The sequence below is a fragment of the Scyliorhinus torazame genome, chromosome 5 (genome assembly GCF_047496885.1).
Source record: "Scyliorhinus torazame isolate Kashiwa2021f chromosome 5, sScyTor2.1, whole genome shotgun sequence".
Classification (NCBI taxonomy): domain Eukaryota; kingdom Metazoa; phylum Chordata; class Chondrichthyes; order Carcharhiniformes; family Scyliorhinidae; genus Scyliorhinus; species Scyliorhinus torazame.
In genome coordinates this window covers 146504803-146520365 of record NC_092711.1, presented here as the reverse complement: position 1 = coordinate 146520365, position 15563 = coordinate 146504803, and the positions used below count along the sequence as shown (strand labels likewise).

General features: G+C 44.5%; 2 protein-coding genes across 2 annotated transcripts in view; both read right to left on the bottom strand.

Moving 5' to 3' along the window:
- Positions 1-15563, bottom strand: part of LOC140421927 (uncharacterized) — a 120475-nt gene that overhangs the window by 16010 nt on the left and 88902 nt on the right. The window lies entirely within an intron of this gene.
- LOC140421968 (uncharacterized) overlaps positions 1-15563 on the bottom strand; it is a 73702-nt gene that overhangs the window by 45074 nt on the left and 13065 nt on the right. Inside the window, exon 2 of the mRNA XM_072506956.1 lies at positions 3684-4793. Within this exon, the coding sequence (XP_072363057.1) occupies positions 3684-4447 (764 nt within the window). The 5' untranslated portion in view covers positions 4448-4793. The remainder of the gene's footprint in view (positions 1-3683; positions 4794-15563) is intronic.

Genomic DNA, 15563 nt, shown 5'->3' with positions numbered 1-15563 from the left:
TGACGTTACTGTGAAAAGCCCCTAGTCACCACATTCCGGCGCCTGTTCGGGGAGGCTGGTACGGGAATTGAACCTGCGCTGCTGCCTTGTTCTGCATTACAAGCCAGCTGTTTAGCCCACTGTGCTGAACCACCTCCTGCTAAACCAGCCCCTACATGTCAGCCATGATTGAATGGCAGAGCAGACTAGATGGGCCAAATTGCCTAATTCGGCTCCACATTTTTTTCAAATTCATTTATGGGATACGGGCTGGTTGGGCCAGTATTTATTGCCCATCCCTAGTCTTATGGTCGTGTGGAAACTGACCCTGATTCCTATACTGTACAAACTGAAGATTTTTTAAAATATAAATTTAGCGTACCCAATTCTTTTTTTTCAATTAAGGGGCAATTTAGTGTGGCCAATCCTGCACATCTTCGGGTTGTGGGGGTGAAATCCAGGCCGACACGATCGTGTGACTTCTGGTCAATCCGCAGAAACCGAGATTGCCAAAGAACCGAAGAATTTATGAAAGTGAAATCATGCTTGACAAATCCACTAGAATTCTTTGAGATGTAACTAGTAAATCTAAAAAAAAAAAAATTTAGAGTGCACAATTCATTTTTTCCAATTCAGGGGCAATTTAGCATGGCATACCCTGCACATCTTTTGGGTTGTGGGGGTGAAACCCACGCAAACTCGGGGAGCATGTGCAAACTCCCCATAGACAGTGACCCCGAGCTGGAATCGAACCTGGGACCTCAGCGCCGTGAGGTAACTAGTAGATTTGACCAGGGAGACCCAATGGATGTGGTTTATTCAGAAGGCTTTCGACAAAGTCTCCCATAGCAGATTACTGTGTAAAGTTAAAGCATTTGGGATTTCGGGTAGTGTCTTGCGATGGATAGAAAGCTGGTTAGCAGACAGGAAGCAAAAAGTTGTAATAAATAAGTATTTTTCTGATTGGCAGGCAGTGACTACTGGGGTGCCACAGGGATCTGTGCTCAGACCCCAACTGTTCACATTATGTATTCATGATTTGGAAGAGGGAACTAAATGTATTATCTCCAAGTTTGCAGATGATACAAACTTGGGTGAGAGGGTGAGCTGTGAGGAGGATGCAGAGATGTTTCAGTGTGATTTGGACAGTCTGGGTGGGTGAGTGGACAAATGTATGGCAGGTGCAGTATAATCTGGATAAATGTTAGGTTATCCACTTTGGTCGCAAAAATTGGAAGGTAGATTATGATTTTAATGAGTGCAAATTAGGAGAGGTGGATGCACAGTGAGACCTTGGTGTCCCCTAGCATCAGTCACTGAATATAAGTTCTCAGGTACAACAGGCAGTAAAGAAGGCAAATGGTATGTTGGCCGTCATAGTGAGAGGATTGGTGTATAGGAATAGAGATATTTTATTGCAGTTGTATAGGTACTGGTGAGGCCACACCTGGAGTATTGTGTGCAGTTTTGGTGTCCTTATCTGAGGAAGGATGTTCTTGCTTTGGGGAGAGTGCAGCGAAGGTTTAACAGGCTGGATCCTAGGAAGGGACTGTCATATGAGGATTTTGATTTGATTTATTGTAACATGTATTAGTATACAGTGAAAAGTATTGTTTCTTGCATGCTATACAGACCATGCATACCGTACATAGGGAAAGAAGGAGAGATTGCAGAATGTAATGTTACCAGTCATAGCTAGGGTGTAGAGAAAAGATCAACTTAATACGAGGTAGGTCCATTCAAAAGTCTGATGGCAGTATGGAAGAAGCTGTTCTTGAGTCGGTTGGTACATGACCTCAAACCTTTGTATCTTTTTCCTGACGGAAGAAGGTGGAAGAGAGTACGTCCGGGGTGCGTGGGGTTCTTAATTATGCTGGCTACCTTTCCGAGGCAGCGGGAATTCTAAACAGAGTCAATGGATGGTAGGCTGGTTTGCGTGATGGATTGGGTTACATTCACAACCTTTTGTAGTTTCCTGCGGTCTTGGGCAGAGCAGGATCCATACCAAGCTGAGATACAATCAGAAAGAATACTTTCTATGGTGCATCTGTAAAGGTTGGTGAGTCGTAACTGACGTGCCAAATTTCCTTAGTCTTCTGAGAAAGTCGAGTCGTTGGTGGGCTTTCTTAACTATAGTGTCGGCATGGGGGGGACCAGGACAGGTTGTTGGTGATCTGGACACCTAAAAACTTGAAGCTCTCGACCCTTTCTACTTGGTTCCCATTGATGTAGAGGGGCATGTTCTCCACTACGCTTCCTGATGTCGATGACAATCTCCTTCGTTTTGTTGACATTGAGGGAGAGACTAAGTCGTTTAGCATTATATTCATTGGCGTTTAGAAGAGTGAGAAGGGATCTCATAGAAACTTATAAAGTTCCAACAGGATTAGACAGGGTAGATTCAGAAAGAATGTTCCTGATGGTGGAGGAATCCAGAACGAGGGGTCATAGTTTGAGGATAAGGGGTAAACCTTCTCGGACTGAGGCGAGGAGACATTTCTTCACCCAGAGAGTGGTGAATCTGTGGAATTCACCACCACACAAAGTAGTTGAGACAAGAGCATTGTGTAATTTCAAGAAAGAGTTAGTCAAAGCTCTTGTAGCTAAAAGAATATGGGGAGAAGGCAGGGTCAGGGTATTGAACTTGATGATCACCCAGATCATAATGAATGGGAGAGCAGGCTCGAAGGGTTGAATCGCCTCCTCCTGCTTCTATTTTTGATGTATCTATGTATGTATTTAGGAGATGGAGAGCTGACTGGTGGTGATTTAACCTGAGGATCACCACACCCCAGGCGAGGGGCAATGTTGAGAAGGCGGGGCTTTCATAGATGACCTCAGCCAGTACGAGAGTTGAACCCGCACTGTTGGTGTCGCTCCACATCATGAAGCAGTTGTCCAGCCAACTGAGCAAATTGGCCACCTGGTAAATATGTAATAATTCCGTAAATATTAGCTATTCTTTGTCTCCCATCAGTTTCCCAGTTCACCTCAGACAACTTGCCCCTCATCCTCTGATTGTTTCTCACAGACGAAAACACTTAAATGTGTTAAAGAAATAAACCATGTAACGACCATATCAGATCTTCATGGCAAGGTGGCATAATTTTAGGGGTTCCCAAACAGAAATGGGAATGAAATATCTTCTACTTCCAAACACCCCTTCACTCTGTGATCTTTGTGAAATCTGAAACCAGGTTTTCTCAACAAGACAAAGAGCATCAGCCCATTGGAGGCAAAGTTGTGAGACCAGCCAGTCCAGCAGAAAGAAACCCTCCAACTCTCCCCATTCACCAACTGACAGAATGAACACAATGCAGTCCTGGATGTAATTCAGAACAGAAACAATAACAGCAGAATCCAACCCCTGTAGTCACTTGTGAACATGTTGGTGTCCCAGCAGGCGCCATGAATCACAGAAACCCTTCCCACATGGAGAGCAGGTGAATGGCCTCTACCCAGTGTGAAGTTGCCAGTGTCTCTGCAGGTGGGATGGATCAGTGAATCCCTTCCCCTACTCAGAGCAGGTGAATGGTATCTCCAAGATGTGAACTCGCTGGTGTTTCCGCAGGTTGCGTTCATGCATGAATCCCTTCCCACATTCAGGGCAGATGAATGGTCTCTCCCCGGTGTGAACTCTATGGTGTGTCAGCAGGATGGATGAAAGAGTGAATCCTTTCCCACACACTGAGCATAGAAATGGCCGCTCGCCAGTGTGAACTCGCTGGTGTGTCTGCAGGGTGGATGAATCACTGAATCCCTTCCCACACTGAGGGCAGGAGAATGGCCTCTCCCCAGTGTGAATTCGCTGGTGTCTCAACAGGTGCGATGAATCACTGAATAGCTTCCCACACTGAGAGCAGCTGAATGGCCTCTCCCCAGTGTGAACTCGGCGGTGTACCCGCAGGTGGGATAAGTGAGTGAATCCCTTCCCACACTGAGAGCAGGTGAACGGTCTCTCCCCAGTGTGAACTCGCAGATGTGCCTGCAGGTGGGCTAACTGAGTGAATCCCTTCCCACACTGAGAGCAGACGAATGGCCTTTGCCCAGTGTGAACTCGCTGGTGTGTTCGCAGGCTGGATAATTGAGTGAATCCTTTCCCACACTGGGAGCAGGTGAATGGCCTCTCTCCAGTGTGAATTCGCTGATGTTTCTGCAGGGTGGATGAATGTCTGAATCCCTTCCCACACCTTGAGCAGGTGAATGGCTTCTCCCCAGTGTGAACCCGCTGATGTGTCTGCAGGGTGGATGAACGATTGAATCCCTTCCCACACTGAGAGCAAGCGAACGGCTTCTCTACAGTGTGAACTTGATGGTGCCTCAACAGATGGGATGAATCACTGAATCCCTTCCCACACTGAGTGCAAATGAATGGCCTCTCGCCAGTGTGACTGCGCCGATGAGCTTCCAGCTCTGATGGGGCCCTGTATCCCTTCCCACAGTCCCCACATTTCCAAGGTTTCTCCATGCTTTGAGTTTCCTTGTATCTCTCCGTGTTGGACAATCAGTTGAACCCTTAACCACATACAGAACACGTGTACAGTCTCTCCCCGCTGTGAATGGTGTGATGTTTTTCAGGCTGTGTAACTGGTTGAAGCTCTTTCCACAGTCAGTGCTCTGGAACACTCTCACTAGTGTGTGTGTTGTCTCGGTGATTTTCAAGTCGCACGAATGTTTAAAATGTTTTGAAGCCTACAGAGCAGTCAAACATTTCTTCAGGATTCAAAGGCGATGATATTCTGGTCCCAAGGAATCAAGAGATCTAGACATGATGTTTTGAGATTTCAGTCTGTAATTCCTCCTCTTCTACTATCCTGTAAAAACATTTTGGAAAGGACATCACTGTCAGTACAAGATAGAAATTCAGAACAGACATTTCTAGTTTGTATGGAACATTTTTCCCCCTCTCATTCCCAAAAACTGTCAGTCTCCATACCACACATTCTCCCTCCATTCTCACTCTGCTGTATCTAATATTCACCCTCCCAATTGTCCTGAAAGTGCTGATTCAGGCTGATTGACAGATCCATGCTTCCTCTCCAGGATAGGGAGATCATAACAAATAGGCGCTGCAGTCGGCCATTAGGCCCATCGAACCTCGTCAACCATTTCATGAGATCATTGGCTGATTTACGTCAGCACCATTTTCCCACACTGTCCTCCACATCCCTTGATATCCTCAATATTTAGAAACCTATCAATCTCAGTCTTGAAAATACTTGGATGATGAAGCTCCACAGTCCTCTGGGGTAGAGAATTCCAAAGCTTCACCACATCCTTGAGTGAAGAAATCCCTCCTCCTGCCTGTTCCCCATAAACCTTAACTCCCTTGTCAATCAGAAATCTGTCCAACTCATTCTTGAATATATTCAATGACTCCCAGACTCCTCTCGGAGTTAAGCATTGCGGATAGCACAATTGCTTCACAGCTCCAGGGTCCCAGGTTCGATTCCGGCTTGGGTCACTGTCTGTGTGGAGTCTGCACATCCTCCCCGTGTGTGCGTGGGTTTACTCCGGGTGCTCCGGTTTCCTCCCACAGTCCAAAGATGTGCAGGTTAGGTGGATTGGCCATGATAAATTGCCCTTAGTATCCAAAATCGCCCTTAGTGTTGGGTGGAGGTGTTGACTATGGGTAGGGTGCTCTTTCCAAGAGCCGGTGCAGACTCAATGGACCGAATGGCCTCCTTCTGCACTGTAAATTCTATGATAATCTATGATTAATCTAGGACAAAGGTTCGGCACAACATCGTGGGCCGAAGGGCCTGTTCTGTGCTGTATTTTTCTATGTTCTATGTTCTAGTCCCTGAGGAAGTGAATTCCAGAGACCAACAACCCCCTGAGGAAAGAGATGAAAGCAAATATATAATGTAGCTACAGTACAATATTACACAACTGGAAATATCAATGTACTTTATTACAGAACCATAAATAATATTTGTAATCTGCACCTTATAACTAGACATATATCTCTGACCGATATTCATTTATTGTCCCCTTAAATGTCAGCCATCTCCTGGTGAAACCAGCCCATTAATTGGGAACATTAGGTAAGAGACCATCCTTTTCGCCAAATAAATGTGTCAAGCTGAGAGCAAAGGCTATCATTGTCTTTGATATGGAGATGCCGGCATTGGACTGGGGTGAGCACAGTAAGAAGTCTTACAACACCAGGTTAAAGTCCAACATGTTTGTTTCAAACACTAGCTTTCGGAGCACATGTTGGACTTTAGCCTGGTGTTGTAAGACTTCTTACTATCATTGTCTTTAAGAGAGAGAGAAAGGGACCTGGGCCAAGTTTTCCAGAGTCTGCACCCGCCCTGGATTCACTTCCTTTCCTTTCAGTTGCTGGAAGTAACCAATTGAAGGTGAGAATGAGAAAAGAAATGGAAAGGGCGAGAAAATAAAGTGTTTTACTCACAGATGTTGGAGACAGGAGGAGGTTTCAGTCTGTGTGAGCTCAATCTTCATTCACACAAAGCCCGCGGTCTGATTGGATAGAGGACCAGAGTCCTTCCGGTCTGAACTCTTCCCATTGCTCAACACCTCAGCAGGAAGGTCAGGGGGTGGGCCTTTTCTCGCACATGCGCAGCCTCTCCTCTCTTTCCTGCAGTCTTTCCATTGGTTATTTGGCGCCTGATGACAATGGACAACGGAAGTCACTGTTGACATCTGAAACGTCAGCTATTTGGCCAAGACGAAACGCGTTGTTCCTCATGCGCAGCTGACCCTCTCCAGTGGACATGCGCAGTCGTGCACTTGCCGCGGGGAGTTGTGGGAGCTGTGAACCCAATTACTCGTCAGGAGCCCAGTCTCCAAACTCTTGGGACTTGGATGATGGGTGGGGGGATGGGGTTGGGGGGGCAGTGGATTGGATTGTGACGTCCCTCTTAACAAAACAGTTTGTTAACTTCAGGTGTAAAGATTTAGACACCTGGGTGACATATTGGGAAGGGCAATAGGTGAGAGTGAAACAACCAGAGAGTCAGCACCTTCAGGGGAGGAGAATTGAGGGGAAAGCAGGAGGAGAATAGTGGGATGAATTAGTGTTAAAATAACTAGGTAGGAGGGAGTGTGTATGAGGCAGCACATTGCAGTAGTTAGCACTGCTGCCTCAGTGCCAGGGACCCGGGTTCAATTCTGACTGGTGTTTGCACTTTCTTCCCGTGTCTGCGTGGGTTTCCTCCAGGTGCTCCGGTTTCCTCCCACAATCCAAAGACATGCAGGTTAGGTGGATTGGCCATTCTAAATTGCCGCTTATTATTCAAAGATGTGTAGGTGAGGTTAAGGGGTTATTGGGATGTGGTTTGAGTGTGGGCTTGGGTGGATGCTCTTTCAGAGGGTCAGTGCAGACTCAGTGGGCTGAATGGCTCCCTTCTGCACTGTAGGGATTCTATAACAGAGATTTATAGTTTGAGAGAGAGAATGATTCTGATGTTGCTCCTGTGTAGGACAAAATCATATTGAGGTTTTAAAAATATAATTTGAGTACCAATTTTTTTTTTCTTCCAATTATGGGGCAATTTAGCATGGCTAACCCACTTACCCTGCACATGTTTGGGATGTGAGCGGGAGACCCACGCAGACATGGGGAGAATGTGCAATCTCCACATGGACAGTGACCCAGGGCCGGGATCTAACCTGGATCGTCAGCGCCGTGAGGCAGCAGTGCTAAGCACTGCAAAACCTTGCCGCCTATATTGATTTTGACCCTTGGAGTTTAATTCTGCTGATGTTGGAGCCCCCTGTAACTGGGCTGGAATAAATTCTGGGTTTAGATCAACTGAACCAGGTTTGAATTGAACATCCTGTGAAATTTGCAGAAAGGAATAGAGGAGCAGGTGTAGGCCATTCAGCCCATCGAGCCTTCTGCTCCATTCTTTAAGATCATGGATGATCTGGTTGTGATCTCAACTCCACTTTCTTGTCTGGCCCCCATAACCCTCCACTCCACTATCAAAACTCTGTCAACCCTGCCCTGAATATATTCAATGATCCAGCCCCCACTGCTCTCTGGGTTACAGAATTCCACAGACTAAACACCATCTGAGAGGAAAACATTCTCCTCAATCTCGGTCTTAACTGTGGACTGCATATTGATAACCTGTGTCCCCTGGTTCTAATCTCTCCCACAATTGGACACATCCTCCTGATTTTTAACTTATCAATCACCTCAGGATGATAGAATCCCTACGGTGGAGGAGGAGTTAATTCGGCCCATCGAGTCTGCGCCAACCTACTGAAAGAGCACCCTACCTAGGACCACTCCCCCAATCTATCTCCATAACCCAGTAACCCCACCTAACCTTTTTGTGGACAACAAGGGGAAAATGTACATGGCTAATCCACATAAGCTGCACATCTTTGAACTGTGGGAGGAAACCTGAGCACCCAGAGGAAACTCACGCAGACACGGGGAGAACGCGCAGACTTCACACACAAGACAAGACAGACAAGATTGTACATGTTTCAATAAGATCACCTCTAAATTCCAGTGGGTACAGACCCAACATGTTCAACCTTTCTTCATGAGAAGCCTTTCAGCCCAAGAATGTATTAAGTGAACCTTCTCTGAACTGCAGCCAACACAATTCTATCTTTGTTTTTCAAACAAGGTGAAGGGACAGTGCACAATATTCCAATGTGGTCTCACAGAGGCCCTGCATCTCTAGATTCCTTTCCCCTTGTGAGAAACACCAATATTCCAGTTGCTTTTCTAATTAAATGCTGGAGCAGCACACTAACGTTTAGTGATTCCTGCAGCACACATTCATCTGTGACACTGAGTATTGCAATCTCTCATGTTTTGGGCATGTCCGAAGCTGAAGGGGGTTCTGGCACGGGTTCGCGGACGTAATGTCTGAGGTGTTGAAGGTGAAGGTGGCCCCGGGTCCGGAGGTGACGATATTTGGACGTTGGAAGACCCGGGAGCCCAGGGGGTGAAAGAGGCCGACGTCTTGGCTTTTGCCTCCCTGGTAGCCTGGAGACAGATTTTGTTGGAGTGGAGGGACTCGGGGCGCCGAAGAAGCGTGTGTGTATTAGCAACCTGGCAGAGTTCCTTAGGCTGGAAAAAATTAAGTTCGCCTTGAGAGGGTCAGTTGGTGGATTTACCCGGAGGTGGAAGCCGTTTATTGGCTTCTTCAGGGGGGGGGGGGGGGGAGGAGAGTTAAAGGGTTAGAATGGGGAAGACAGGATGGGTGCATGGGTACGGCAGGGAGGGTGGGGCAGTCGGGTATTATTTATTTATGAGGTTTTTGTTCTGTTTAATGTATATACAAATGCTTTAATAAAAGATTTAAAAAAAAACTATTGCAATCTCTCTCCATTTAAATATGGTTTTGCTTCCCGATTCCTTCTGCCAAAGTAAACACTTTAATTTTGACATGAGCAATAGAGAGACAGTGTTATAACCTGCCTACTGATGATTGGCTGGGGACTAATGATTATCCCACAATCCTATGGGAGTATGAACTTCCCCAATGAGGGGGGCGGAGAAACTCCTACTATAAATAAGCTGGCCAGTCCAGGAACCAGGAGGAAGGAGAAGGTAGCAAGGGAAGTTACTGCTACGACTATGTATATATTGTTATAGTAAATAAACTTTATTATTTTGAATCCTTAAAACTCGTGCTGGATTCTTCGGGGCCTTTACAAAAGACAGGAAGGTGCCCGAGGCTCAAATGGGAAGTCGAAACTTGTGGCTCGAAACCAACGCCTCAACATTTGTCAGTCAAATCCATGTTATTTATACTGGGGTTTTTATTATTAGATTTAGGCACTGGAGGCAAAGGGTGAGGATTTTAAAGGGTAACTTTCCCTTTCTAACTTTGTATTGTTATAGTGTTAGCCGTGCCTCAGTGGGCAGCTCTCTCACCTCTGGGTCAGAAGGTTGTGGGTTCAAATCCCAGTCCAGGGACTTGAAGACAAAAATCACATCCAACGTTCCTTGTCCCAGCACTGAGGGAGTGCTGCACTTTCAGAACAGCCTTCTTTCAAATAAGATGTTGAACTGAGGCCCTGTCTGCCCCTTTCAGGTGGATGTGAAAGTTCCCACAGCCACTATTTCTTGGTCAATATTTATCCCTCAATCAACATCACTAAAAACACATCATCTGTTCATTATCACGTTGCTGTGTGTGGGATCTTGCTGTGTGTAAATTGGCAGCTGCGTTTCCGACATTACAACCGTGACTATACTTCAAAAGTACTTCATTGGTTGTAAAGCACTTTGGGACGTCCTGTGGTTGTGAAAGGCGCTATAGAAATGCAAGTTTTTAAATTGAAGATTTATGTTATCTGATCTTGTTATCTGGAACTTAATTGTTTTCAGCCACACCACCCAACCTACCATTTCATAAATTCACTTTGGTTCAGACAAGACTTTAACCAATTAAAGCAAAGTCAGAATTCTCTGAATGGTAAATTTAAAAAGAAGCTTATTAAATGAAAAAGGTTTACTGAATAACTTTAAGACATTGACTTTTACAACTTCATGCGGGTGATCAGTCTGTAGAAGCGTAACCCTCTCTGGCTCCTTTGACAGTAATTCTTGTGGAATTCAGCCTCTGGAGTCTGGCTCCTTCTTTGACAGTAATTTCCTTGGAACTCAGCCTCGGGAATCTTCAGTACTTAGCCTGCAAGGAAGACCTTTGAAACCTCTACTTTTATCCCCAAAGTGGCCATTACCTCACATCAGAGTTGGGCCTGTTGTAACATGACAATTGGTCAATTTGGCACCAGATTAATTTAATTGGATCCCCAATTACTGACTCCACCTTCTCTCATTATCTTAGACAGGAATACAATAAAACTGTTTCTTACTATCCCTTTATCTGATTCTATACTATCCCTTATTCAGACAGTTTCAAATGTTGAGGCAAATCAGAGTTTGAAGGTTTCTCTTACCAGTATATTTATCCTCACTGCACTTTCTTTACATGCACAGCAATTAAGCTTTTACAATTTTTACAGCAAATGAAAATCAGGGCACGATCTAATGCCCTCGATGTGCAAGGCGCAAATCCAAGTGCGGCAGTTAGATCGCAGGAGAGTCCGAAATTGGACACCAAGCGCCGATCGGTTTACAATCTTTTTTTTTCTTTTTTAATATAAATTTAGAGTACCCAATTCATTTTTTCCAACTAAGGGGCAATTTAGTGTAGCCAATCCACCTACCCTCCACATCTTTGGGTTGTGGGGGCTAAACCCACACAAGCACGGGGAGAATGTGCAAACTCCACACAGAGTTACCCAGAGCCGGGATCGAACCTGGGACCTCGGCTCCGTGAGGCATCAGGGCGAACCCACTGTGCCACCGTGTTGCCCTCCGTTTCCAATCTAACCGGCCTATTCCCATTGGCGAGATCTGGATACAATTAAGGCCAATTCTTGTGGAATTCAGCCTCAGGAGTCTGGCTCCTTCTTTGACAGTAATTTCCTTGGAACTCGGCCTCGGGAATCTTCAGTACTTGCCCAGCAAGGAAGACCTTCGGAACCTCTACCTTTATCCCCAAAGTGACAATTACCTCACGTCAGAGTTGTGCCTGTTGTAACATGACAATTGGTCAATTTGGCCACTGGATCAATTTAATTGGATCCCCAACTACTTGCACCAGTTTCTCTCTTTGACAGGGGTGACACAGTGGTTAGCACTGCTGCCTCAGTGTCAGGGACCCGGGTTCAATTTCGGCCTTGGGTCACTATCAGTGTGGAGTTTGTATCACCCCATGGGTTTCCTCCAGATGCTCCCGCAGTCCAAAGATGTGCAGGTCAGGTGGACCAGCCATGCTAAATTGTCCTTTAGTGTCCAAAGATGTGCAGGTTATGTGGGGTTAAGGGGTAATGGAGATAGGGTGGGGGAGTGGGCCTCGGTGGGATGCTCATTCAGCGGATCAGCGCAGACTCGATGGGATGAATGGCCTTCTACACTGTAGGGATTCTATGATCCTATGAATACAATACAACTGTTTCATACTATTCCTTTATCTGATTCTATACAAATCCCTTATTCATACAATTTCAAATGTTGAGGCTAATCAGAGCTTGAAGGTCTCTCTTGCCAGTACATTTATCTTCATTACACATTATTTATATGCACAGCAATGAACGTTTTACATTTTGAAAGCAAATAAAACTCAGTCTTTCACTATAACTACTGATTCATTAATTGTAACACAATTAAGGCTCATTACTTATTCAGTCAACAGTTACTGACCTTTAGCCAATTAATACAGTAATCTTTCATTAATACTGTTGGATAATATAAGGTACATTGGTTCAAAGAGACAGTTTTGTGGAAGGCAATATCTTTCTTTCTTACTAACCTTGACTGGATTGAACAATGAGTCTTAGACTGAGCATGATATGATGTTCTGTAGCTTTATAAAATGCTGGAACAATTGTTTAAACAATTTCCACTAGTTCAGCAGTTTTGGTTGAAACAGTATTAATTTTTAAAATTAAGGTCCAGTCACATGTTAGAGTTTAACATGGTTTCTTTGGCCTTGTTACCTAAAACAATGAAGATGGACGAGTGATTGTTTTTAAAAATGAAATATTATTACTGAGTCATATCTACAATTTCTGACATCTCAAAAGTACTTAATTGACTGGAAAAAGCTTTAGGAGAATCTGTGGGCCATGAAAGACGCTATAGAAATGTAAACTATTTCTAGAATTAGTCATGAAACTCAGCCCACTTGCGACAATCAGCAATAAAATCTGAGTCTTGACTTTGTGCCTTTCGCTCCATTTCAAATAGCTCCTGAAAATCCAAACAGTATATGAAATTATTAGACAAAAACCAGAACGAGTTGTTGCGAGTTGGGATTCAAAATAAACTTGGAAATAAACTAGGAAAATAGACTTGTAGGGCGGTGGAATTACTTAGATAATTGATCCAAAGAGCTAGCATGGGAATGATGGGCAGAATGGACTCCGGTGCTTTATGAGCCTCGTTTACATTTGAGGAAAGTAGGAAATATTTGGAACTCACTTCCTATGAGGGAGGGAGAAGCAGAGATGAAGGAATGTTTCCCAAAGGAAATTGGAAGGGCACTTGAGGGAAATAAAGCGACAGGGACACGGGAATAGAACGGGGAAATTATTTGATATGGGGAAAAAGGCACTGAAGTGGATGATCAGCCATGATCGTATTGAATGTCAGTGCAGACTCGATTGAATGGCCAACTCCTGCTCCTATGTTTCAATGATACAAAAATAGGGAGGAAAGTAAGTTGTGAAGAGAACATAAGGAGGTTAGAAAGGTATATTTTAAATGAGTGGAATAAAATCTAGCAAAATTAGTGTAATGTGGGAAAATGTGAAATTGTACATTTTGTCCGGAAGGAAAAGAAGCTTCTCATCGAACTAGTGAGAGATTGCAGAGCTCTGAGACTCAGAGGGATCTGGGTGTCCGAGAGCATGAATCACAAAAGGCGAGTATACAGGTGCAGCAAGTAATTAGGAAAGCTAATAGAATGTTATTGTTTATTGTGAGGGGAATTGAATACAAAAGGGAGGTTATGCTTCAGTTATACAGGACATTGGTGAGACCACATCTGGAGCACTGTGTACAGTATTGCTCTCATTTAAGGAATGATGTAAATGTGTTGGAAGCAGTTCAGAGAAGGTTTACTGGACTAATAGCTGGAATTGGATGCTGGTCTTATGAGGAATGATTGGACAGACTGGGCTCGTGTCCGATGGAGTTTAGGTGACTTGATTGAACCGTTTAAGATCCCGAGGGGCCTTGACAAGATGGATGTGGAAAGGATGTTTCCTCTTGTGGGACAATACAGAAATTGGAGTCACTTTAAAAGTAATAACTTGTCCATTTAAGGCAGAGGAGAACTTTTTTCTCTCAAGAGGGTTGGGAGTCTTTGGAACTCTCTTCCTCAAAGGGCAGTGGAAGCAGAGTCTTTGAATACTTTAAAGGCAGAGCTGGATAGATTCTTGTTAAGCAAGGGGGCGAAAGGGGAGTTAGACCATAATACCATAAGAAATAGGAACAGGAGTAGGTTATTCGGCCCATCATGCCTCCCCGCCATTCAATCATGGCTGCTCCAACATTTCTCTTGTCCACTTTCCTGCCCTTTCCCTGTAAGCCTTCATTCCCTCACTGATCAAGAATCTATTGCAGCTTTAAATATACACAAAGACTCTGTCCCCACAGCTCTCACAGTTCCAAAAACGCACAACCCTCAAAGAAGAAATTCCTCCTCATCTCAGTGTTAAATTGACATCTCTTTATTCTGAGACTATGCCCGCTGGTCCTAGACTCTCCCGTTAGGGGAAACATCCTCTCAGCATTTACCCAATTAAGCCCCTTAAGAATTCTGTATGTTTCAATGAGATTACCTCTTATTCTTCCAAATTCCAACCTGTTTAATCTTTGCTCTATGACAATCCCTCCTTATCGGGATTCATCCAACTGAACCTTCTCCAAACAGCTTCCAATGAAATAATATCTTTCCTTAAATAAGGGGATCAAAACTGCTCAGTTCTCCAGTTGTGGTCTCACCAGCACCTTGTACAGCTGCAGCAAGACATCCCGACTCTTATACTCCAACCCCCTTGGAATCAGGGCCAACATTCCATTAGCCTTCCTGATTACCTGCTGCACCTGTCTGCTAGCTTTCTGTGTTTCGTGCACAAGTTCCCCCAAGTCCCTTTGTGTTGCAGATATCTGCAGTTTTTCTCCATTTAAATAATGTTCTTTTGTTCTCCCTTCCAAAATGAACAACTTCACATTTTCCCACATTATACTCCATTTTCAACTTTTTGTCCACTTACTTAACCTCTCAATATCTCTTTGCAAACTGTTTGTACCCCCCTCGCAACTTACCTGTCCACCTTTTTTGTGTTGTCTTCAAATTTGGGCACAGTACGTTCGCTTCCTTCCTTCCAAGTCATTAATATAAATTGTACACAGTTGCGATCCCAGGACTGATCCCTGTGGAACCCCAATAGTTATAGGTCGCTGTGCCCCCAATCATTGTTTTGTGCCATTAGCCAATTCTCTATCTATCCCAATATACGAGTTCCAACACCATGGGCTCTTATCTTATGACTTTACCTTTTGTGAGATACCTTGTTGAACACCTTCTGGAAGTTTAAATACACCAAACACATCTACTGGTCCCCCTCTATCCACTCTGATTGAGACTTCCTCGAAAAACGCTGCTAAATTAGTCAGACACGTTTTCCCTTTCACAAAGCCATGCTGACTCTGTTTGATTAGATTATCATTTTCTAAATGTCCTACTATTACTTCCTTAATTACTGCTTCCAAAATCTTCCCAACAATAAATGTTGGGCTAATTGGCCTATATTTACCCGCTTTTTGCCACAATCCCTTTTTGAATAGTGGGGTCACATTGACAGTTCTCCAATCCTCCGGTACTTCTCCAGAATCCAAGGATTTTTGGAAAATCACAACCAGTGCATCCACTATCTCTGTAGCCATTTCTTTTCTGATCCTAGGATGCAAGCCATTAGGACCAGGGGACTTGTCTGCCGTTTGCCTCATTATTTGCCTCTAAAACTAGTTTGGCAGGGTGGTGGGAACGGGAACAGCAGGCCAGTAA